Source organism: Scyliorhinus canicula, chromosome 20 (genome assembly GCF_902713615.1).
Source record: "Scyliorhinus canicula chromosome 20, sScyCan1.1, whole genome shotgun sequence".
In the NCBI taxonomy this organism is placed as follows: domain Eukaryota; kingdom Metazoa; phylum Chordata; class Chondrichthyes; order Carcharhiniformes; family Scyliorhinidae; genus Scyliorhinus; species Scyliorhinus canicula.
This window is the reverse complement of record NC_052165.1, coordinates 90,970,585-90,992,927: the sequence shown is the minus strand read 5'-3', so window position 1 is coordinate 90,992,927 and position 22,343 is coordinate 90,970,585. Positions and strand designations below refer to the sequence as shown.

At 56.0% G+C, this 22,343-nt stretch overlaps 1 protein-coding gene across 1 annotated transcript in view; it reads left to right on the top strand.

The window, feature by feature from the left end:
* LOC119955131 (integrin alpha-M-like) overlaps positions 1–22,343 on the top strand; it is a 57,042-nt gene that overhangs the window by 20,023 nt on the left and 14,676 nt on the right. The window contains exons 2-4 of the mRNA XM_038781035.1: positions 5,356–5,473; positions 7,495–7,586; positions 21,059–21,114. Coding sequence (XP_038636963.1) covers positions 5,356–5,473; positions 7,495–7,586; positions 21,059–21,114 — 266 coding nt within the window. The remainder of the gene's footprint in view (positions 1–5,355; positions 5,474–7,494; positions 7,587–21,058; positions 21,115–22,343) is intronic.

Sequence of the window (22,343 nt, the reverse complement as noted above, 5' to 3'; positions counted from 1 at the left end):
GTAGGGGCTGGAGGAGGTTACAAATATAGGGAGAGTTGTAGGTGCTGGAGGATGTTACATTGGGAGGTATTTAGGGACTGGAAGAGGTTACAGAGTTATGGAGGAATGTAGGGGCTGGAGGAGATTACAGAGATAGGGAGGTGTGTAGGGGCTGGAGGAGGTTACAGAGATAGGGAGGGTTGTAGGCGCTCGAGTAGGTTACAGAGATAGGGAGGGTTGTAGGGGCTGGAGAAGGTTACAGAGATGGGGAGGGGTTTAGGGACTGGAGGAGGTTACAGAGTTATGGAGGAATGTAGGGGCTGGAGGAGGTTACAGAGATAGGGAGGGGTGTAGGGGCTGGAGAAGGGTACTGAGATGGGGAGGTGTGTAGGGACTGGAGGAGGTTACAGAGATAGGGAGGGTTGTAGGGGCTGGAGGTCACAGAGATAGTGAGAGTTGTAGGGACTGTAGGAGATTACAGAGACAGGACTGGTTGTGGGGTCTGGAGGAGGTTACAGACTTATGGAGGAATGTAGGGGGTGGAGCAGGTTACAGAGATAGGGAGTATTGCAGGGGCTGGGGAAGGTTTCAGAGATAGGGAGGGTTGTAGGGACTGGAGGAGGTTACAGACATAGGGAGAGATGTAGGGGCTGGAGGAGGTTACAGAGATAGGGAGGGTTGTAGGTGCTGGAGGATGTTACATAGGGAGGTATGTAGGCACTCGAGGAGGTTACAGAGATAGGGAGGGGTGGAGGGGCTGGAGGAGGTTACAGAGATAGGGAGGGTTGTAGGCGCTCGAGTAGGTTACAGAGATAGGAAGGGTTGTAGGGGCTGGAGAAGGTTACAGAGATGGGGAGGGGTGTCGGGACTGGAGGAGTTTACAGAGTTATGGAGGAATGTAGGGGCTGGAGGAGGTTACAGAGATAGGGAGGGGTGTAGGGGCTGGAGAAGGTTACAGAGATGGGGAGGTGTGTAGGGACTGGAGGAGGTTACCGAGATAGCGCGGGTTGTAGGGGCTGGAGGAGGTCACTGAGATAGTGAGAGTTGTAGGGACTGTAGGAGATTACAAAGACAGGACGGGTTGTGGGGTCTGGAGGAGGTTACAGACTTATGGAGGAATGTAGGGGGTGGAGCAGGTTACAGAGATAGGGAGTACTGCAGGGGCTGGGGAAGGTTTCAGAGATAGGGAGGGTTGTAGGTGCTGGAGGAGGTTACAGAGATGGGGAGGGTTGTAGGGACTGGAGGAGGGTTTTAGGGGCTGGTGGAGATTACAGAGATAGGGAGGGTTGTAGGGGCTGAAGGTGGTTACAGAGATAGGGAGAGTTGTAGGGGCTGGAGGAGGTTACGGAGATGGGGAGGGCTGTATTGGGTGGAGGAGGGTTACAGAGATAGTGAGGGTTGTTGTGGCTGGGGGAGGTTACAGAGATAGGGAGGGTTGTAGGGGCTGGAGGAGGTTACAGATAGGGAGCGTTGTTGGGGCTGGAGGAGGTTACAAAGATAGGGAGTGTTGTAGGGGCTGGAGGAGTTTGCAGAGATTGGGAGGGATGTAGTGGTCTGGAGGAGGTTACAGAGATAGGGAGGCGTGTAGTGGCTGGAGGTGGTCACAGAGATAGGGAGGGCTGTAGGGGCTGGAGGTCACAGAGATAGGGAGGGTTGTCGGGGCTGGAGGAGGTTACAGAGAGAGGGAGGGTTGTAGGGGCTGGAGGAGGTTACAGAGATAGGGAGTGTTGTTGGGGCTGGAGGAGGTTACAAAGATAGGGAGGCTTGTAGGGGCTGGAGGAGTTTTCAGAGATAGGGAGGGCTGTAGGGGTCTGGAGGAGGTTACAGAGATATGGAGGCGTGTAGTGTGTGGAGGGGGTCACAGAGATAGGGAGGGCTGTTGGTCACAGAGATAGGGAGGGCTGTAGGGGCTGGTGGAGGTTACAGAGGTAGGGAGGGTTGTAGGGACTGGAGGATATATCAGAGATAGGGAGGGCTGTAGGAGGCTTGAGGAGGTTACAGAGATAGGGAGGGCTGTAGGGGGCTTGAGGAGGTTACAGAGATAGGGAGGGCTGTAGGGGGCTTGAGGAGGTTACAGAGATTGGGAGGCGTGTAGAGGCTGGAGGGGGTTGCAGATGGAAAGTGTTGTTGAAGCTGAATGAGATGGCAGGAACATAATTTGTTTGCCTCTGTTACTGATTGTGACAAAGATAGCGCTGCCTTTTCTGTTACTTTGAGATCGTCACTGCCATTCACTGATGTCTGAGTCTCCAGACGCTGCTCAGTTCTTTACACCCACGCGCTTGTGAAGCCTAGTTTGGAACAGGAGGAAGGGCGTTCTGCGGTGAGAGACTGTTTCTCACCAACTCCACTCGCCTGGCCGATCTGCGAGTAAGCTCCATCGACCCTCGTCCGCCCTATTGCCGTGTGTGGGAGAGAGAGAGTTTCAAATGTGTCTCTGCAAAGATATGTTTCCTCATGCCTCTCTCCTGCGTCTCAATTTATCCGCTCCTCCCTCGCCCTAGTCTCCTCAACCTCCTTTCTCGCCCTAGTCTCCTCAACCAGGGTAAATAGTTACCCTCCCTCTCTGCCGCTCCCCGATCAGTTCCCTTAGATATCCTGAAATCTTCGATGAAATTGCTCCTTAAACTTTCAAATTCCGGGCAATACGACCCAAGTTTGTGTTGAATCGCAAGTCGTCAACTAACCCTCTGAGTTTATGTGCGGTCTCGGTCGATCGACGCTCTGCTCCGGGTTAATGTATCCTTGCTTGAAGTGTGGGTATCCAGGACTGCTCCCTGTGCATCCCGGTTGGGTCGAATCCTTGCGAATGCTGCGGCGGACAGTTGAGCAGATAAATTGGAAAAGAGACACTTTTTGATTTTTACGCATCCCGGCTTGTGATCAGCTGAGATGGCGACGCGCTGAAATAATTTTGCGGAAAGGTGGGGCGTTGTCAAAATAAATTTCAGCTCCCCCGCAGCGCCCCCCCCACCCCGCAACGGAGACCCCAAAAAAAAAATACCCAGGCTTGATCATGTCACTTTTGTTTGCAGAGGCTGGGCCCCAGCTGACCATTGTAGGTCGCATTGAGTGTGTATGCCTCAATTCTGACTGATTTCCCTCACTCGGTCGCTGATGTGGCTGCGGGCGCACTCAGGGTTATTCGTCCCGTGGCGCTCAGCCCTGGAATCTGGAGCTGGTGGGTGTGGGGGAGGGAGGGAGGGGTGGGGGGGGGTAGGGTGGGTGCACTGTGGAGGTCTGTCGATCGCCTCATTGCTTTCTGCACTGTTGCAACAACCCCCCCGGGCCAGTCATTCTGACAACCTGCCGACCATTCATTCTCCCTTTTCTCCTGCGGTATAACTTGTTGGGCGAGTCCGCCGATCTTGAGGTTGTCCTGAGGGAGGTGAGGCGAGAAGTTGCAGTGAAGTGTCGCTCCTGTCATCAAGACTCAGGTCCTCAGGTGCTGAGCTGATGCACTTTTCCACTGTTTGAAAGTGGCACCCAATTTGTGCACAGAATGATCCCGTGAGCCTTTTTCTTTTGCACATTTTCTTTATTCTTTGACGGGATGTTGATCAGGCCCAGTATTTATTCCCCATCCCGAATTGCCCCCTTGGGAATATGGTGGGTGAGCCGCCATCGTGCACTGCAGCAGTCCCATGTGGAGTAGGTACACCCACTGTGCTGTTAGGGAGGGGGCTCCAAGACTCTGACCCAGCGACGGTGAAGGAATGGTGTGAGGGGGGGAGGGGGGCTCGGAGGGGGGACTTGCAGGCGGTGGGTGTTCCCCGTGCCTCTGCTGCCCCTTGTCCCTCTCGGTGGGAGAGGTGGTGGGTTTAGAAGGTGCTGTCGAAGGAGCCTCGGCGAGTGGCTGCCGTGCATCTTGTAGACGGGACACACGGCTGCCGCTGTGCGTCGGTGGGGGAGGGAGCGGATGTGGAAGGTGGGGGTTAGCGTGTCGATCGAGCGGGAGCTGCTTTGTCCTGGATGGTGTGGAGCTTCTCGAGTGTTGTTGGGAGCCGCACCCATCCAGGCAAGTGGAGAGGGTCCCATCACACTCCTGACTTGTGTCCTTGTAGATGGTGGACAGGCTTTGGGGGGGAGTCAGGAGGTGAGTTACTCTCCGCAGGATTCCCAGCCTCTGACCTGCTCTGGGAGCCGCAGTGTTTATATGGCTGGGTCCAGTTCAGTTTCTGATCAATGGGAACCCCCAGGATGTTGATTGTGGGGGATTCAGCGATGGGAATGCCTTCAAATATCAAGGGGCGATGGTTAGATTCTCTCTTGTCGGAGATGGCCATTGTGGTGGATGCTGAGCATATGGATTTCCAAAAGGCAGTTGGCAAAGTGACACATGAGAGGCTTTGAAGACGATATGAGAAATGCTTAGGAAATCAGAAGCACAAAGGGACTTGGGAGTCCTTGTTCACGATTCTCTTAAGGTTAACGTGCAGGTTCAGTCGGCAGTGAGGAAGGCAAATGCAATGTTAGCATTCATGTCGAGAGGGCTAGAATACAAGACCAGGGATGTACTTCTGAGGCTGTATAAGGCTCTGATCAGACCCCGTTTGGAGTATTGTGAGCAGTTTTGGGTCCCGTATCTAAGGAAGGATGTGTTGGCCTTGGAAAGGGACCAGAGGAGGTTCACAAGAATGGACCCTGGAATGAAGAGCTTGTCGTATGAGGAACGGTTGAGTACTCTGGGTCTGTACTCGTTGGAGTTTAGAAGGATGAGGGTGGATCTTATTGAAACATACAGGATACTGCGAGGCCTGGATAGAGTGGACGTGGAGAGGATGTTTCCACTTGTCGGAAAAACTATAGGCAGTGGACACCATCTCAGACTAAAGGGACGATCCTTTAAAACAGAGATGAGGAGGAATTTCTTCAGCCAGAGGGTGGTGAATCTGTGGAACTCTTTGCCGCAGAAGGCTGTGGAGGCCAAATCACTGAGTGTCTCTGAGACACAGATAGATAGGTTCTTGATTAATAAGGGGAGAAGGCAGGAGAATGGGAATGAGAAAAATATCAGCCATGATTGAATGGCAGAGCAGACTCGATGGGCCGAATGGCCTAAATCTGCTCCGATGTTTTAGTGTCTTATGATACAAGTCGATGGAATGAAGAGGAAAGTGGTTGGGGATGGTCTTTGCCTGGCACTTGTGTGGCCTGATTGTTGCCCACGTCTTGTTGCAAACGCGGACGGACTGCTCAGTATTTGATGGTAAGATGTTCGGGTTGGCATGACTACCATTCCTGGGTGTCCTCTGCGGGTTGTCGCTCGAAAGGGAGTGGGGGGGGAGGGCGAGCGATGTTACCTCACCTACCCCCCCCCCCCCCACCCGCACCACCTCCTGGTAAACAATGTTCCTCTCCCCCCTCTGCATGTAGCCCTGATCACCTCACACTGCTTCAACATCGACATGGACAGCCCAGGAATATTCACCGGCACTGGCGAGGCGGCCTTCGGACAGCAAGTACTGCAATTCCGAGGTGAATCAGAAAACTGGTGAGTCAGCCGCCAAACCTACAGCGTCCCGCGGCCTGATCTGAGGTCGGCCATTTTGGGCTGAGGCGAGAGGGAAATGTTCTTGGTCGGAGAGCTGTGAATCTTTGGAAGTCTCTCCTCCGCCCCCACCCCCAGAGCGCTGTGGGTCGCGCAGTAGATCCCAGATCAAATAGATGGTTGGACGCCGAGGGGGAAATTGAGGGAGGAATGGGGAGGCAGAGCTGAGGGATAGGATCAGCCACAGGCTCGATTGAGGTGGGATTGAGGGGGGAGGATTAGCCACAGGCTGGATTGAGGTGGGGTTGAGGGGGAGGATTAGCCACAGGCTCAATTGAGGTGGGGATGAGGGGAAGGATTGGCCACAGGCTCGATTGAGGTGGAATTGAGGGGGAGGATTCGCAATCGGCTCGATTGAGATGGGGTTGAGGGGGAGTATTAGCCACAAACTGGATTGAGGTGGAGTTGAGGGAGAGGATTAGCCACAGGCTGGATTGAGATGGAGTTAAGGGGGAGGATTAGCCACAGGCTGGATTGAGATGGAGTTAAGGGGGAGGATTAGCCACAGGCTGGATTGAGATGGAGTTGAGGGAGAGGATTAGCCACGGGCTGGATTGAGGTGGAGTTGAGGGGGAGGATTAGCCACGGGCTGGATTGAGGTGGAGTTGAGGGGGAGGATTAGCCACAGGCTGGATTGAGATGGAGTTAAGGGGGAGGATTAGCCATGGGCTCAATTGAGGGGGAGTTGAGGGGGAGTATTAGCCACAGGCTTAATTGAGGTGGGGTTGGGGAGGATTAGCCACAGGCTTGATTGAGGTGGGGTTGAGGGAGAGGATTAGCCACAGGCTGGATTGAGGTGGAGTTGAAGGGGAGGATTAGCCACAGGCTGGATTGAGGTGAAGTTGAGGGGGAGGATTAGCCACGGGATCAATTGAGGTGGAGTTGAGGGGGAGGATTAGCTACAGGCTTAATTGCGGTGGAGTTGAGGGGGAGGATTAGCTACAGGCTGGATTGAGGTGGAGTTGAGGGGGAGGATTAGCCACAGGCTGGATTGAGGTGGAGTTGAGGGGGAGGATTAGCCACAGGCTTGATTGAGGTGGAGTGAGGGGGAGGATTAGCCACAGGCTGGATTGAGGTGGAGTTGAGGGGGAGGATTAGCCACGGGATCAATTGAGGTGGAGTTGAGGGGGAGGATTAGCTACAGTCTTAATTGCAGTGGAGTTGAGGGGGAGGATTAGCCATAGGCTGGATTGAGGTGGAGTTGAGGGGGAGGATTAGCCACAGGCTGGATTGAGGTGGAGTTGAGGGGGAGGATTAGCCACAGTCTGGATTGAGGTGGAGTGAGGGGGAGGATTAGCCACAGGCTGGATTGAGGTGGAGTTGAGGAGGAGGATTAGCCACAGGCTCGATTGAGGTGGAGTTGAGGGGGAGGATTAGCCACAGGCTGGATTGAGGTGGAGTTGAGGGGGAGGATTGGCCACAGGCTGGATTGAGGTGGAGTTGAGGGGGAGGATTAGCCACAGGCTGGATTGAGGTGGAGTTGAGGGGGAGGATTAGCCACAGGCTGGATTGAGGTGGAGTTGAGGCGGAGGATTAGCCACAGGCTGGATTGAGGTAGAGTTGAGGGGGAGGATTAGCCACAGTTTAATTGCGGTGGAGTTGAGGGTTTCACCAAATTACTGACCATGGGGTGAAAGCAGTGAGCGGCAGAATGGGTACAAGAACGACAAAATGATTTGTCATTGAGGATAGAGTAGGACAGGGGGTGATGGGTGAAGCTGCCCCAGTGGATGAGGTAGATGCAGAGAGAGAGAGAGACAGAGAGGGAGAGAGACAGAGAGGGAGAGACACAGAGAGAGAGAGACAGAGAGAGAGAGAGACAGAGAGAGACAGAGAGAGACAGAGAGAGAGAGAGAGACAGAGAGAGACAGAGAGAGACAGACATAAAGAGAGACAGAGAGATACAGAGAGAGACACAGTCTATACTGGGTCTAACTGTGCTGTGTCTAACATTGCCTCCTCAGGATTATTGTCACTGCTCCCAGCCAGACAGGACCTGGCAGTCTTTACAGATGCAGTGCCAGCAACTCCTCCTGCCAGCCCATTGAGCCAAGCGGTGAGTACGAACAGGTTGCATGTTGATGTGGGTGTGGAAGTGTTGACAGGGTCTGGCTCGGGGGAGGGGAGTGACGCGACGGGGTCAGGAATGATCACATTGAGGGGGTTAGGCTCGGGAGGCGAAGTTGCCGACTCCCGCTCCCAGGACAGGTATTCCAGGGAGGAGATGGCCTGGCTGATTTCACAATCCAGCTCTTGCTCTGTAACGTTGTGGGTAACAGCTGAGGGAAATAACAGCCGTGATAGAATGGCGGAGCAGACTCAATGGGCCGAATGGCCGACATCTGTTCCTACATCTTCTGAACGTTTGGCCGATGACAGCAAGTTTGAGTTGGTGTAATGTTACACGTTATCTCTCTGAAGTTGAGTTGCAATTCAATGATGTTCTGCAACACTGCTGATAGGATCAGTCATATCAATCATCTTACCCCATGCTTAATCACTCGTTATTGCTGAATCTACACAAGTTACAGTACTGACCCTCTGACAGTGCGACGCTCCCTCAGTACTGACCCTCTGACAGTGCGGCACTCCCTCAGTACTGACTCTCTGACAGTGCGGCACTCCCTCAGTACTGACCCTCTGACAGTGCGGCACTCCCTCAGCACTGACCCTCTGACAGTGCAGCACTCCCTCAGTACTGACCCTCTGACAGTGCGGCACTCCCTCAGCACTGACCCACTGACAGTGCAGCACTCCCTCAGTACTGACTCTCTGACAGTGCGGCACTCCCTCAGCACTGACCCTCTGACAGTGCGGCACTCCCTCAGCACTGACCCTCTGACAGTGCAGCACTCCCTCAGTACTGACCCTCTGACAGTGCAGTACTCCCTCAGTACTGACCCTCTGCGAGTGCAGCACTCCCTCAGTACTGACCCTCTGACAGTGCAGCACTCCCTCAGTACGGACCCTCTGACAGTGCAGCACTCCCTCAGTACTGACCCTCTGACAGTATGGCACTCCCTCAGTACTGACCCTCTGACAGTGCGGCACTCCCTCAGTACGGACCCTCTGACAGTGCAGCACTCCCTCAGTACTGACCCTCTGACAGTGCGACGCTCCCTCAGCACTGACCCTCTGACAGTGCGGCACTCCCGTAGTACTGACCCTCTGACAGTGCGGCACTCCCTCAGTACTGACCCTCTGACAGTGCGACGCTCCCTCAGCACTGACCCTCTGACAGTGCCGCACTCCCTCAGTACTGACCCTCTGACAGTGCGACGCTCCCTCAGTACTAAACCTCTGACAGTGCAGCACTCCCTCAGTACTGACCCTCCGACAGTGCGGCACTCCCTCAGTACTGACCCTCTGACAGTGCGGCACTCCCTCAGTACTGACCCTCTGACAGTGCAGCACTCCCTCAGTACTGACCCTCTGACAGTGCGGCACTGCCTCAGTACTGACCCTCTGACAGTGCGGCACTCCCTCAGTACTGACTCTCTGACAGTGCAGCACTCCCTCAGCACTGACCCTCTGACAGTGCGGCACTCCCTCAGTACTGACCCTCAGTGCGGCACTCCCTCAGTACTGACCCACTGACAGTTCGGAACTCCCTCAGTACTGACCCTCTGACAGTGCAGCACTCCCTCAGCACTGACCCTCTGACAGTGCAGCACTCCCTCAGTACTGACCCTCTGACAGTGCGGCACTCCCTCAGTACTGACCCTCTGACAGTGCAGCACTCCCTCAGCACTGACCCTCTGACAGTGCGGCACTCCCTCAGCACTGACCCTCTGACAGTGCGGCACTTCCTCAGTACTGACCCTCTGACAGTGCGGCACTCCCTCAGTACTGACCCTCTGACAGTGCGGCACTCCCTCAGTACTGACCCTCTGACAGTGCGGCACTCCCTCAGCACTGACCCTCTGACAGTGCGGCACTCCCTCAGTACTGACCCTCTGACAGTGCGGCACTCCCTCAGTACTGACCCTCAGTACGGCACTCCCTCAGTACTGACCCTCTGACAGTGCGGCGGTCCCTCAGTACTGACCCTCTGACAGTGCGGCACTCCATTAGTACTGACCCTCTGACAGTGCAGCACTCCCTCAGTACTGACCCTCTGACAGTGCGGCACTCCCTCAGCACTGACCCTCTGACAGTGCGGCATTCCCTCAGTACTGACCCTCTGACAGTGCGGCACTCCCTCAGCACTGACTCCCTCAGTACTGACCCTCAAGTTTGAGTTTGAGCAAGTTTGAGTTGGTGTAATGTTCCACGTTATCTCTCTGAAGTTGAGTTGCAATTCAATGATGTTCTGCAACACTCTGCTGATAGGATCAGTCATATCAATCATCTTACCCAATGCTTAATCACTCGTTATTGCTGAATCTACACAAGTTACAGTACTGACCCTCTGACAGTGCGACACTCCCGCAGTACTGACCCTCTGACAGTGCGGCACTCCCTCAGTACTGACCCTCTGACAGTGCGGCACTCCCTCAGTACTGACCCTCTGACAGTGCGGCACTCCCTCAGTACTGACCCTCTGACAGTGCGACGCTCCCTCAGTACTGACGCTCTGACAGTGCAGCACTCCCTCAGTACTGACCCTCTGACAGTGCCGCACTCCCTCAGTACTGACCCTCTGACAGTGCGACGCTCCCTCAGTACTGACCCTCTGACAGTGCGACGCTCCCTCAGCACTGACCCTCTGACAGTGCCGCACTCCCTCAGTACTGACCCTCTGACAGTGCGGCACTCCCTCAGTACTGACCATCTGACAGTGCGGCACTCCCTCAGTACTGACCCTCTGACAGTGCGGCACTCCCTCAGTACTGACCCTCTGACAGTGCAGCACTCCCTCAGTACTGACCCTCTGACAGTGCAGCACTCCCTCAGTACTGACCCTCTGACAGTGCGGGACTCCCTCAGTACTGACCCTCTGACAGTGCGGCACTCCCTCAGTACTGACCCTCTGACAGTGCGGCGCTCCCTCAGCACTGACCCTCTGACAGTGCGGCATTCCCTCAGTACTGACCTCTGACAGTGCGGCACTCCCTCAGTACTGACCCTCTGACAGTGCGGCACACCCTCAGTACTGACCCTCTGACAGTGCGGCACTCCCTCAGTACTGACCCGCTGACAGTGCAGCACTCCCTCAGCACTGACCCTCTGACAGTGCGGCACTCCCTCAGTACTGACCCTCTGACAGTGCGGGACTCCCTCAGTACTGACCCACTGACAGTGCGGCACTCCCTCAGTACTGACCCTCTGACAGTGCGGCACTCCCTCAGTACTGACCCTCTGACAGTGCGGCACTCCCTCAGTACTGACCCTCTGTCAGTGCGGCACTCCCTCAGTACTGACCCTCTGACAGTGCGGCACTCCCTCAGTACTGACCCTCTGACAGTGCGGCCCTCCCTCAGTACTGACCCTCTGACAGTGCAGCACTCCCTCAGTACTGACCCTCTGACAGTGCGGCACTCCCTCAGTACTGACCCTCTGACTGTGCAGAGCTCCCTCCCTCCGTTATTCACTCTTTCCCTCTATCCCTCTCCAACTTCCACCCTCCTTCTCTCACTCTCTTCCTCTAACCCTCCCTCCCTCTCCTTCCCTCCCTCCCTCCATCCTTCTTTCCCTCTCTCTCTTTCCCTCCCTCCCTCTCTCTCCTCCCTCTCTCTCCTCCCTCTGTCACTCTCACGCTCTCCCACTCTTCTCCATCCCTTCCTCTCTCCCTCCCATCTCCCTTTCTCTCCCTCTTCCTATGTCTCCTTCCCACCCTTTCTTTCCCTTTTTCTCCTCTCCCTATTTCACTCTCCCCCTTCCAATCTGTTCCCTACCCCCTTATTCCCTCCCTGCCTCCCTGTCTCTGCCCTACCCATCTCTCTCTCTCTCCCTCCCTCCACCAATTGCCCTCTCTTCCTCAGTCTCTCTCTCTCACACTCACTCGCTCTGTTTCTCTGGCCTCTCCTTTCCCCCTCCCTCCCTTCCACATCTCTCCTCTTTCTCCCTTGACCTCCCTCCCTCACCCCCTCTCTATTCCTTCTCTCCCTCCCTTCCTGCCTCCCTCCCTCTCTCACCCTCTCTCCCTCACCCCCTCCCTCCCTCTCTCTCTCTCCTTCACTCCTTACCTCCCTCCCTCCCCCTCTACCCCTCATTCCCTCCCTCACTCCTTCCCTCCCTCCCCACTCTCCCTCCCCCCTCTCTCTCCCTCCCTCACTCCTTACCTCCCTCCCTCCCCCTCTACCCCCTCATTCCCTCTCTCACTCCTTCCCTCCCTCCCCCCTCTCCCTCCCCCCTCTCTCTCCTCCCTCACTCCCTCCCCCTCCCTCCCTCCCCCTCTTTTCTCCTCCCTCTCTCTCCTTCCCCCTCCATCTCTCTCTCTCCTCCCCCTCCCCCCCTCTCTCTCTCCTCCCTCTCCCTCCCCCTCCCTCTCTCTCTCCTCCCTCTCCCTCCTTCCCCCTCCCCCCTCACTCTCTCCTCCCTCTCCCTCCCTCCCCCTCCCTCTCTCTCCTCCCTCTCCCTCCCTCCCTTTCTCTCTCCTCCCTCTCCCTCCTTCCCCCTCCCCCCTCTCTCTCTCCTCCCTCTCCCTCCCTCCCCCTCCCTCTCTCTCCCTCCCCCTCCCTCTCTCTCCTCCCTCTCCCTCCCTCCCTTTCTCTCTCTCCTCCCTCTCCCTCCTTCCCCCTCCCCCCCTCTCTCTCTCTCCTCCCTCTCCCTCCCTCCCTTTCTCTCTCTCCTCCCTCTCCCTCCTTCCCCCTCCCCCCCCCCCCTCTCTCTCTCTCTCCTCCCTCTCCCTCTCCCTCCCTCCCCCCCTCTCTCTCTCTCTCTGAACTTTGGGGCCCTCCCTCCCAGGCGCGGTTTGCAAATGAAGCTTCTGGCAAACAAATGGCTTCCTGTGGCAGGTTCATAGCGAGGTCAGACCACGAGGCAAACCGTTCCCCCCCTCCCTCCCCCCAACCTTCCGGTCCTGCGCTTCCCCCCGTCCTGCGCTTGCCCCCCGTCCTGCGCTTCCCCCCGTCCTGCGCTTGCCCCCGTCCTGCGCTTGCCCCCCGTCCTGCACTTCCCCCCTCTTCCCAACATGTTCGCCATCTTTATTTTTTCTCCTGTACTCCTGATGACCCCCTTCAGTTGACCCAGGAACCGTGACCCCTTGACCCCTTGACCACCTTCAGTCGAATCAGAAACCATGATCCTTTGACCCCCTTCAGTTGAACCAGGAAACTGTGACCCATTGACCCCCTTTGACCCCTTTCGTCGAACCAGGAACCGTGACCCCTTGACCCCCCTTGGAAAGAGCACCCCATCTTAGCCCACGCCTTCACCCTATCCCAGTAGCCCCGACTTAATCTTTTGGACACTGAGGGCAACTTATCACGGCCAATCCACCTAACCTGCACGTCTTTGGACTGTGGGAGGAAACCGGAGCACCCGGAGGAAACCCACGCTGACACGGGGAGAACGTGCAGACTCCACACAGGGCAGTGACCCAGCGGGTAATCGAACCTGGGACCCTGGCTCTGTGAAACCCTTCAGTCCAACAGGGACCATCTTGATTTGACCCCTTCCATCGAACCAAGAACCGTGACCTCTTGACTCCTGCTGTTGAACCAGAGTTCATGACCCTTTGATCCTAGATGGAACCTGTAACCATGGTCCTTTGACCCTCAGTTGAACCAGTAAATGTGACCCTTTGACCCTCAGTTGAACCATTAACCATGACCCTTTGACCCTCAGTTGAACCATTAACCATGGCCCTTTGACCCTCAGTTGAAACAGAAACCATGGCCCTTTGACCCTCAGTTAAAACAGAAACCATGGCCCTTTGACTCTCAGTTGAGCCATTAACCATGACCCTTTGACCTTCAGTTGAACCATTAATCATGCCCTTTGACCCTCAGTTGTAACAGAAACTATGGCCCTTTGACCCTCAGTTGAAACAGAAACCATGGCCCTTTGACCCTCAGTTGAGCCATTAACCATGACCCTTTGACCCTCAGTTGAAACAGAAACCATGGCCCTTTGACCCGCATTTGAACCAGTAAACATGACCCTTTGACCCTCAGTTGAACTAGTAACCATGGCCCTTTGACCCTCAGTTGAACCATTAACCCTGGCCAGTAACCATGAGTGGATCATGATTTCTGGTTCAGCTGAGCATCAAAGGGTCATGGTTAATGGTTCAGCTGAGGGTCAAAGCGCCATAGTTACTAGTTCAACTGAGGGTCAAAGGGTCACGTTTACTGGTTCAAATGAGGGTCAAAGGCTGTGTCAGAGACGGTCAGCCGTGGGCAACACCGTCCAGACCGGACAGCAGTGCCAAAAGTCACGGCACGACCTCCTCAGGACGGCCAGGGTGGTGGAATTGGGGGCGAGGGTTTCGGCCATGCGTGTCCAAGGCCTGGGGCAATCTGTGCAGGCACTGGCCGAGGCCCAGGACAGGGCTCCCCTCTCACAGGTGACCTTACCCAGAGCCACCTGGACATTAGAGCGGCGCTCCTGAGCGTGGGCCAATCACAGCAGGCCATGGCTGGGAACGTCGGCGGCATTGCCCGGGCGCTGGCCAGCATGGCGCAGATGGAGAGAGACGGCCCATTCCCAGAGGGAAATGTCACAGACCCAGAAGGTGGTGGCATGGTCGCAGGGTAGCAGAGGGAGATGGCCCACTCCCTGTGCCCCATGGCCGCGGGCATGCAGACCCTGGTCGAGACCAGAGCGGGCCTCCAGGACTGGCAGCGTCAGGGGGGGGGGGGCAGCTCCGCTCTCACCCCCGTCCCAGGGGCCATCGGGCACCCGAGGAAGGAGGAGGTGATGGGGCCCGTGCCGGTGACTCCCACAGGGGAGGTCCCGGAACCCCGCAGCAACTCGGACTCCCCCTCCTCCACTCCGGCCCATGGCGCATATGATGGGCAGCAGGGCAGAACAGGGCGGCACCACGCCACCGGGTAACCCGAGCAGCGGCTGGGCCCATGCAGGCCGGGTCGCCCCAGGAGACGCCCGCCAACTGGGACCCTTTGTCACAGGGCAGGAGTCACAGCAGGCCGCCTCCACTCCTGCTGTACCATCTGGGAAACCACCTAGAAGTAGCGTTTGGGCCCATAAGGCCAGAAAGCTAGACACCAGTTAAGTTGGCAGGGTTGCGGGGCATAGTTTAGTTATGGGGGCTAGGGCACAAATCTGTATGTATGTTGTCACATTTGTTATGGGCCAGGGTTTCGAGAACCCCAAAGTGTATCATGGAGTTCACCCGACCCACAACTTTTAATAGATTGTGGTATGGGGAGCACACGGCCCACTCTACAGGTGGGGCAAAGCAAAACAATGTGCATTCTATGAACTCAAGTTAACCTTTTTAAAACATACAATGAACATAAGATCATAAGAACATCAGAACTAGGAGCAGGAGTCGGCCATCTGGCCCCTCGAGCCTGCTCCGCCATTCAATGAGATCACGGCTGATCTTTTGTGGACTCAGCTCCACTTTCCAGCCCGAACACCATAACCCTTAATCCCTTTATTCTTCAAAAAAACTATCTATCTTTACCTTAAAAACATGTAAATGAAGGAGCCTCAACTGCTTCACTGGGCAAGGAATTCCATAGATTCACAACCCTTTGGGTGAAGAAGTTCCTCCTAAACTCAGTCCTAAATCTACTTCCCCTTATTTTGAGGCTATGCCCCCTAGTTCTGCTGTCACCCGCCAGTGGAAACAACCTGCCCGCATCTATCCTATCTATTCCCTTCATAATTTTATATGTTTCTATAAGATCCCCCCTCATACTTCTAAATTCCAACAAGTACAGTCACAGTCTACTCAACCTCTCCTCGTAATCCAACCCCTTCAGCTCTGGGATTAACCTAGTGAATCTCCTCTGCACACCCTCCAATGCCAGTATGTCCTTTCTCAGGTAAGGAGACCAAAACTGAACACAATACCCCAGGTGCGGCCTCACTAACACCTTATACAATTGCAACATAACCTCCCTAGTCTTAAACTCCATCCCTCTAGCAATGAAGGATAAAATTCCATTTGCCTTCTTAATCACCTGTGGCACCTGTAAACCAACCTTCTGTGACTCATGCACTAGCACACCCATGTCTCTCTGCACAGCGGCATGCTTTAATATTTTATCGTTTAAATAATAATCCAGTTTGCTGTTATTCCTACCAAAATGGATAACCTCACATTTGTCAACATTGTATTCCATCTGCCATACCCTAGCCCATTCACTTAACCTATCCAAATCCCTCTGCAGACTTCCAGTATCCTCTGCACTTTTCGCTTTACCTCTCATCTTAGTGTCGTCTGCAAACTTGGACACATTGCCCTTGGTCCCCAACTCCAAATCATCTGTATAAATTGTGAACAATTGTGGGCCCAACACTGATGAAAATGAAAATCACTTATTGTCACGAGTAGGCTTCAATGAAGTTACTGTGAAAAGCCCCTAGTCGCCGCATTCCGGCGCCTGTCCGGGGAGGACTTGTACGGGAATCGAACCGTGCTGCTGGCCTGCTTGGTCTGCTTTAAAAGCCAGCGATTTAGCCTGGTAAGCTAAACCAGCCCCAGTTAGCTAAACCAGCCCCAGTTGCTATCCCTGTTGCTGCTGATCCCTGAGGGACACCACTATCTACTGATCGCCAACCAGAGAACGACCCATTAATCCCCACTCTTTGCTTTCTATTAATTAACCAATCCTCTATCCATGCTACTACTTTACCCTTAATGCCATGCATCTTTATCTCATGCAGCAACCTTTTGTGTGGCACCTTGTCAAAGGCTTTCTGGAAATCCAGATATACCACATCCATCGGCTCCCCGTTATCTACAGCTCTGGTAATGTCCTCAAAAAATTCCACTAAATTAGTTAGGCACGACCTGCCCTTTATGAACCCATGCTGTGTCTGCCCAATGGGCCAATTTCTATCCAGATGCCTCGCTATTTCTTCCTTGAAGATAGATTCCAGCATCTTCCCTACTACCGACGTTAAGCTCACTGGCCTATAATTTCCTGCTCTCTGCCTACCTCCTATTTTAAACAGTGGCGTCACGTTTGCTAATTTCCAATCTGCTGGGACCACCCCAGAGTCTAGTGAATTTTGGGTAAATTATCACTAGTGCATCTGCAATTTCCCTAGCCATCTCTTTTAGCACTCTGGGATGCATTCCATCAGGGCCAGGAGACTTGTCTACCTTTAGCCCCATTAGCTTGCCCATCACTCCCTCCTTAGTGATAACAATCCTCTCAAGGTCCTCACCTGTCATAGCCTTATTTCTATCAGTCACTGGCATGTTATTTGTGTCTTCCACTGTGAAGACCGACCCAAGAAACCTGTTCAGTTCCTCAGCCATTTCCTCATCTCCCATTATTAAATCTCCCTTTTCATCCTCTAAAGGACCAATATTTACCTTAGCCACTCTTTTTTGTTTTATATATTTGTAGAAACTTTTACTGTCTGTTTTTATATTCTGAGCAAGTTTACTCTCATAATCTATCTTACTCTTTATAGCTTTTTTAGTAGCTTTCTGTTGCCCCCTAAAGATTTCCCAGTCCTCCAGTCTCCCACCAATCTTTGCCAATTTGTATGCTTTTTCCTTCAATTTGATAGTCTCCCTTATTTCCTCAGATATCCACGGTCGATTTTCCCTTTCTACCGTCCTTCCTTTTAGTTGGTATATCTTGGCAACATCTTAGCAACCATCAATTCGAATACAACCTCCAAAGAATACAACACTAAGTAATCCTTTAAGCTTGCCTTTTAACATCCATAAGACTTAAAACACCTTTTCCCAGAAGCACATCGGGTTTAAATTCACTACTGAAAACATTTATAATTCTGAATTGACCAAATGATCAAGAGATAGTCATTTGATGGCAGAGAGAACAGCAGTACACCTGCTCTGTCTGGCTTCAGCTCCAACACTGAAAACGAAACTAAAACACAGCCTGCAGCAAACAGCCTAAAATGAAAGTAAGAAGCTGACAGACAGCCCAGTTCCACCCACTCTCTGACATCACTGCAGTAATAAACACCCATTTTTTAAAGGTACTCTCACATGGCAGCACGGTAGCATTGTGGATAGCACAGTCGTTTCACAGCTCCAGGGTCCCAGGTTCGATTCCGGCTTGGGTCACTGTCTGTGCGGAGTCTACGGCAGCACGGTAGCATTGTGGATAGCACAGTCGTTTCACAGCTCCAGGGTCCCAGGTTCGATTCCGGCTTGGGTCACTGTCTGTGCGGAGTCTGCACATCCTCCCCGTGTCTGCGTGGGTTTCCTCCGGGTGCTCCGGTTTCCTCCCACAGTCCAAAGATGTGCAGGTTAGGTGGATTGGCCATGATAAATTGCCCTTAGTGTCCAAAATTGCCCTTAGTGTTGGGTGGGGTTACGTGTTTATGGGGATAGGGTGGAGGTGTTAACCTTGGATAGGGTGCTCTTTCCAGGAGCCGGTACATACCCGATGGGCCGAATGGACTCCTTCTGCACTGTAAATTCTATGATATGACACATTAAACACCTGTTACAACCGTTACAACCTGTCTCGGTGCTCTGCCTGATGGGTGTGAGGGGTGGGCTGGCCTGGGTTGGCCATGGAAGGGTTGGAGGGGAGGAATGGTTGGGCTCCTCATCCTCCCCCACCTCAGCTCCCCACCACTGCCCTACACCGTCGCACCAGGGATCCAATGGCACCGTGTGATGGATTGGCCATCTCGTGTGCACGGATCACCCAGGTGGGCGGTGGAAGGTGCTACCGTGGGCAGGAGTCAGACATTGTCAAACGATGTGGAGCACCGAGCTCATCGTAGAGCAGCTTGTCATCATCCTCCATCCTGTGGACTGGCTGTTACCGCTGGCCCCATCTCCGCTGCTGCCCACTCGCTGCTGCCCACTCCGCTGCTGCCCACTCGGACATTGCCCACTCCACTGCTGCCCACTCCACTGCTGCCCACTCCGCTGCTGCCCACTCCGCTGCTGCCCACTCGGACATTGCCCACTCCACTGCTGCCCACTCCACTGCTGCCCACTCCGCTGTTGCCCACTCCGCTGCTGCCCACTCGGACATTGCCCACTCCACTGCTGCCCACTCCACTGCTGCCCACTCCGCTGCTGCCCACTCCGCTGCTGCCCACTCCACTGCTGCGCACTCCACTGCTGCCCACTCTGCTGCTGCCCGCTCTGCTGCTGCCCACTCCACTGCTGCGCACTCCGCTGCTGCCCACTCCGCTGCTGCCCACTCCACTGCTGCCCACTCCACTACTGCGCACTCCACTGCTGCCCACTCCACTGCTGCCCACTCCGCTGCTGCGCACTCCGCTGCTGCCCAATCCGCTGCTGCCCACTCCGCTGCTGCCCACTCCGCTGCTGCCCACTCCACTGCTGCCCACTCCACTGCTGCCCACTCCACTGTTGCGCACTCCACTGCTGCGCACTCCACTGCTGCGCACTCCACTGCTGCGCACTCCGCTGCTGCGCACTCTGCTGCTGCCCACTCCGCTGCTGCCCACTCCACTGCTGCCAACTCCGCTGCTGCCCACTCCACTGCTGCCAACTCTGCTGCTGCCCACTCCGCTGCTGCCCACTCCACTGCTGCCAACTCCACTGCTGCCCACTCCACTGCTGCCCACTCCGTTGCTGCCCGTTCGGACATTGCCCACTCTGCTGCTGCCCACTCCACTGCTGCCCACTCCGCTGCTGCCCATTCGGACATTGCCCACTCTGCTGCTGCCCACTCCGCTGCTGCCCGTTCGGACATTGCCCACTCTGCTGCTGCCCACTCCACTGCTGCCCACTCCGCTGCTGCCCGTTCGGACATTGCCCACTCTGCTGCTGCCCACTCCACTGCTGCCCGCTCCACTGCTGCCCGCTCCACTCCTGCCCGCTCCACTGCTGCCCACTCCACTGCTGCCCACTCCACTGCTGCGCACTCCACTGCTGCCCACTCCGCTGCTGCCCACTCCACTGCTGCGCACTCCGCTGCTGCCCACTCCGCTGCTGCCCACTCCGCTGCTGCCCACTCCGCTGCTGCCCACTCCGCTGCTGCCCACTCCGCTGCTGCCCACTCCGCTGTTGCCCACTCCACTGCTGCCCACTCCGCTGCTGCCCGTTCGGACATTGCCCACTCTGCTGCTGCCCACTCCACTGCTGCCCACTCCACTGCTGCCCGCTCCACTGCTGCCCGCTCCACTGCTGCCCACTCCACTGCTGCCCGCTCCACTGCTGCCCACTCCACTGCTGCCCACTCCACTGCTGCCCACTCCACTGCTGCCTACTCTGCTGCTGCCCACTCTGCTGCTGCCCGCTATGCTGCTGCCGCCCACTCCGCTGCTGCCCACTCCACTGCTACCCACTCCACTGCTGCCCACTCCGCTGCTGCCCACTCCACTGTTGCCCACTCCGCTGCTGCCCATTCCCCTGCTGCCCACTCCACTGCTGCCCACTCCACTGCTGCCCACTCCACTGCTGCCCACTCCGCTGCTGCCCACTCCGCTGCTGCCCGCTCCACTGCTGCCCACTCCGCTGCTCCCCACTCCACTGCTGCCCACTCCGCTGCTGCCCACTCCGCTGCTGCCCACTCCGCTGCTGCCCACTCTGCTGCTGCCCACTCCACTGCTGCCCACTCCGCTGCTGCCCGCTCTGCTGCTGCCCGCTCCACTCTTGCCCACTCCACTGCTGCCCACTCTGCTGCTGCCCACTCTGCTGCTGCCCACTCCGCTGCTGCCCACTCCACTGTTGCCCACTCCACTGCTGCCCATTCCCCTGCTGCCCACTCCACTGCTGCCCACTCCACTGCTGCCCACTCCGCTGCTGCCCACTCCGCTGCTGCCCGCTGTGCTGCTGCCCACTCCGCTGCTGCCCACTCCGCTGCTGCCCGCTCTGCTGCTGCCCACTCCACTGCTGCCCACTCCGCTGCTGCAGCCACCTCCTCCTCGAGCAGCTGCGCCTTGTACAGCCGCAGGGCGTCCCCCGGGGCTGCGGCGACCAGCGGGAAGGCCTCCGTGACCCCCAGTGCACCCATAAAACTTGACTGTTTGACCCCACACACACAGCAAGACTACATGACCCTTTGAAACCCCCGTCAAACCAGAAACCGTGGCCGATTGACTCCGCCACCGCCCCCCCCCCCATAGGAACAGACCAAATGACCCCTGGCAAAGGGACCAATCAGCAAGACAGGAGGGTGAGGGAAACATAGCCAATCATCTTTCAGCTAATTTCCACAACCTCACCTTGTGACCCCTTGGCCTTGGGAAGAAGTTGGCCATTGAACCGCTCCCGCCCAACGAGATGCTCGCCGCCCCCCCCCCCCCCCCCCCCTCGCCATGCCTTACCCATCGCCAACCCCAACACCCCCACCCAACAACCTTCCTCCCCTCCCACTCAGAGCCATATTCGCAATCCGGCCTTAGGAGATGCTACTAAATGGTCATGTGGGGCCTTGCGAAGTGGGCCTGCCACCCACGCCCAGGGGGTCCGTGTGCTCAGCTTCATGGTGAGGCGGGATTTGACACGTTTTCCCTTTTATTTGCTGACAGGTGGGCTCGGGAACGCCAGCCTGTCGACAGTGGCAGCTTCGGCAACGCAACTGGTGGTGAGCAGCGACAGGATTGCGGAGCGACGCCCGGGGGGGTGGGGGGGGGGGGGGGTAGATTTACAGGATTGAGAATCGGGCACTTGTCCCTTGAGTCAGGGGGAGGCAGTGGGGGCGAAGTGTCAAACAAACAGGATCCTGGACTTTGTTAACACGGACAAGAGCACAGGAGAGAGCACGGTCTGTTACACTTCACCCTCTAACAGTGCTGCACTCCCTCAGTACTGACCCTCTGACTGTGCGGCACTCCCTCAGTACTGACCCTCTGACAGTGCGGCACTCCCTCAGTACTGATCCTCTGACAGTGCAGCACTCCCTCAGTACTGACCCTCTGACAGTGCGGCGCTCCCTCAGTACTGACCCTCTGACAGTGCGGCACTCCCTCAGTACTGACCCTCTGACAGTGCAGCTCCCTCAGTACTGACCCTCTGACAGTGTAGAGCTCCCTCAGTACTGACCCTCTGACAGAGCGGCACTCCCTCAGTACTGACCCTCTGACAGTGCGCTGCTCCCTCAGGACTGACCCTCTGACAGTGCGGCGCTCCCTCAGTACTGACCCTCTGACAGTGCGGCACTCCCGTAGTACTGACCCTCTGACAGTGCGGCACTCCCTCAGTACTGACCCTCTGACAGTGCGGCACTCCCTCAGTACTGACCCTCTGACAGTGCGGCACTCCCTCAGTACTGACCCTCTGACAGTGCAGCTCCCTCAGTACTGACCCTCTGACAGTGCGGCACTCCCTCAGTACTGACCCTCTGACAGTGCAGCTCCCTCAGTACTGATCCTCTGACAGTGCGACACTCCCTCAGTACTGACCCTCTGACAGTGCGCTGCTCCCTCAGTACTGACCCTCTGACAGTGCGGCACCCTCAGTACTGACCCTCTGACAGTGCGGCACCCTCAGTACTGACCCTCTGACAGTGCGGCACCCTCAGTACTGACCCTCTGACAGTGCTGCACTCCCTCAGTACTGACCCTCTGACAGTGCAGCACCCCCTCAGTACTGACCCTCTGACAGTGCGGCACTCCCTCAGTACTAACCCTCTGACAGTGCAGCACTCCCTCAGTACTGACCCTCTGACAGTGCGGCACTCCCTCAGTACTGACCCTCTGACAGTGCAGCACTCCCTCAGTACTGACCCTCTGACAGTGCGGCACCCTCAGTACTGACCCTCTGACAGTGCGGCACTCCCTCAGTACTGACCCTCTGACAGTGCGGCACTCCCTC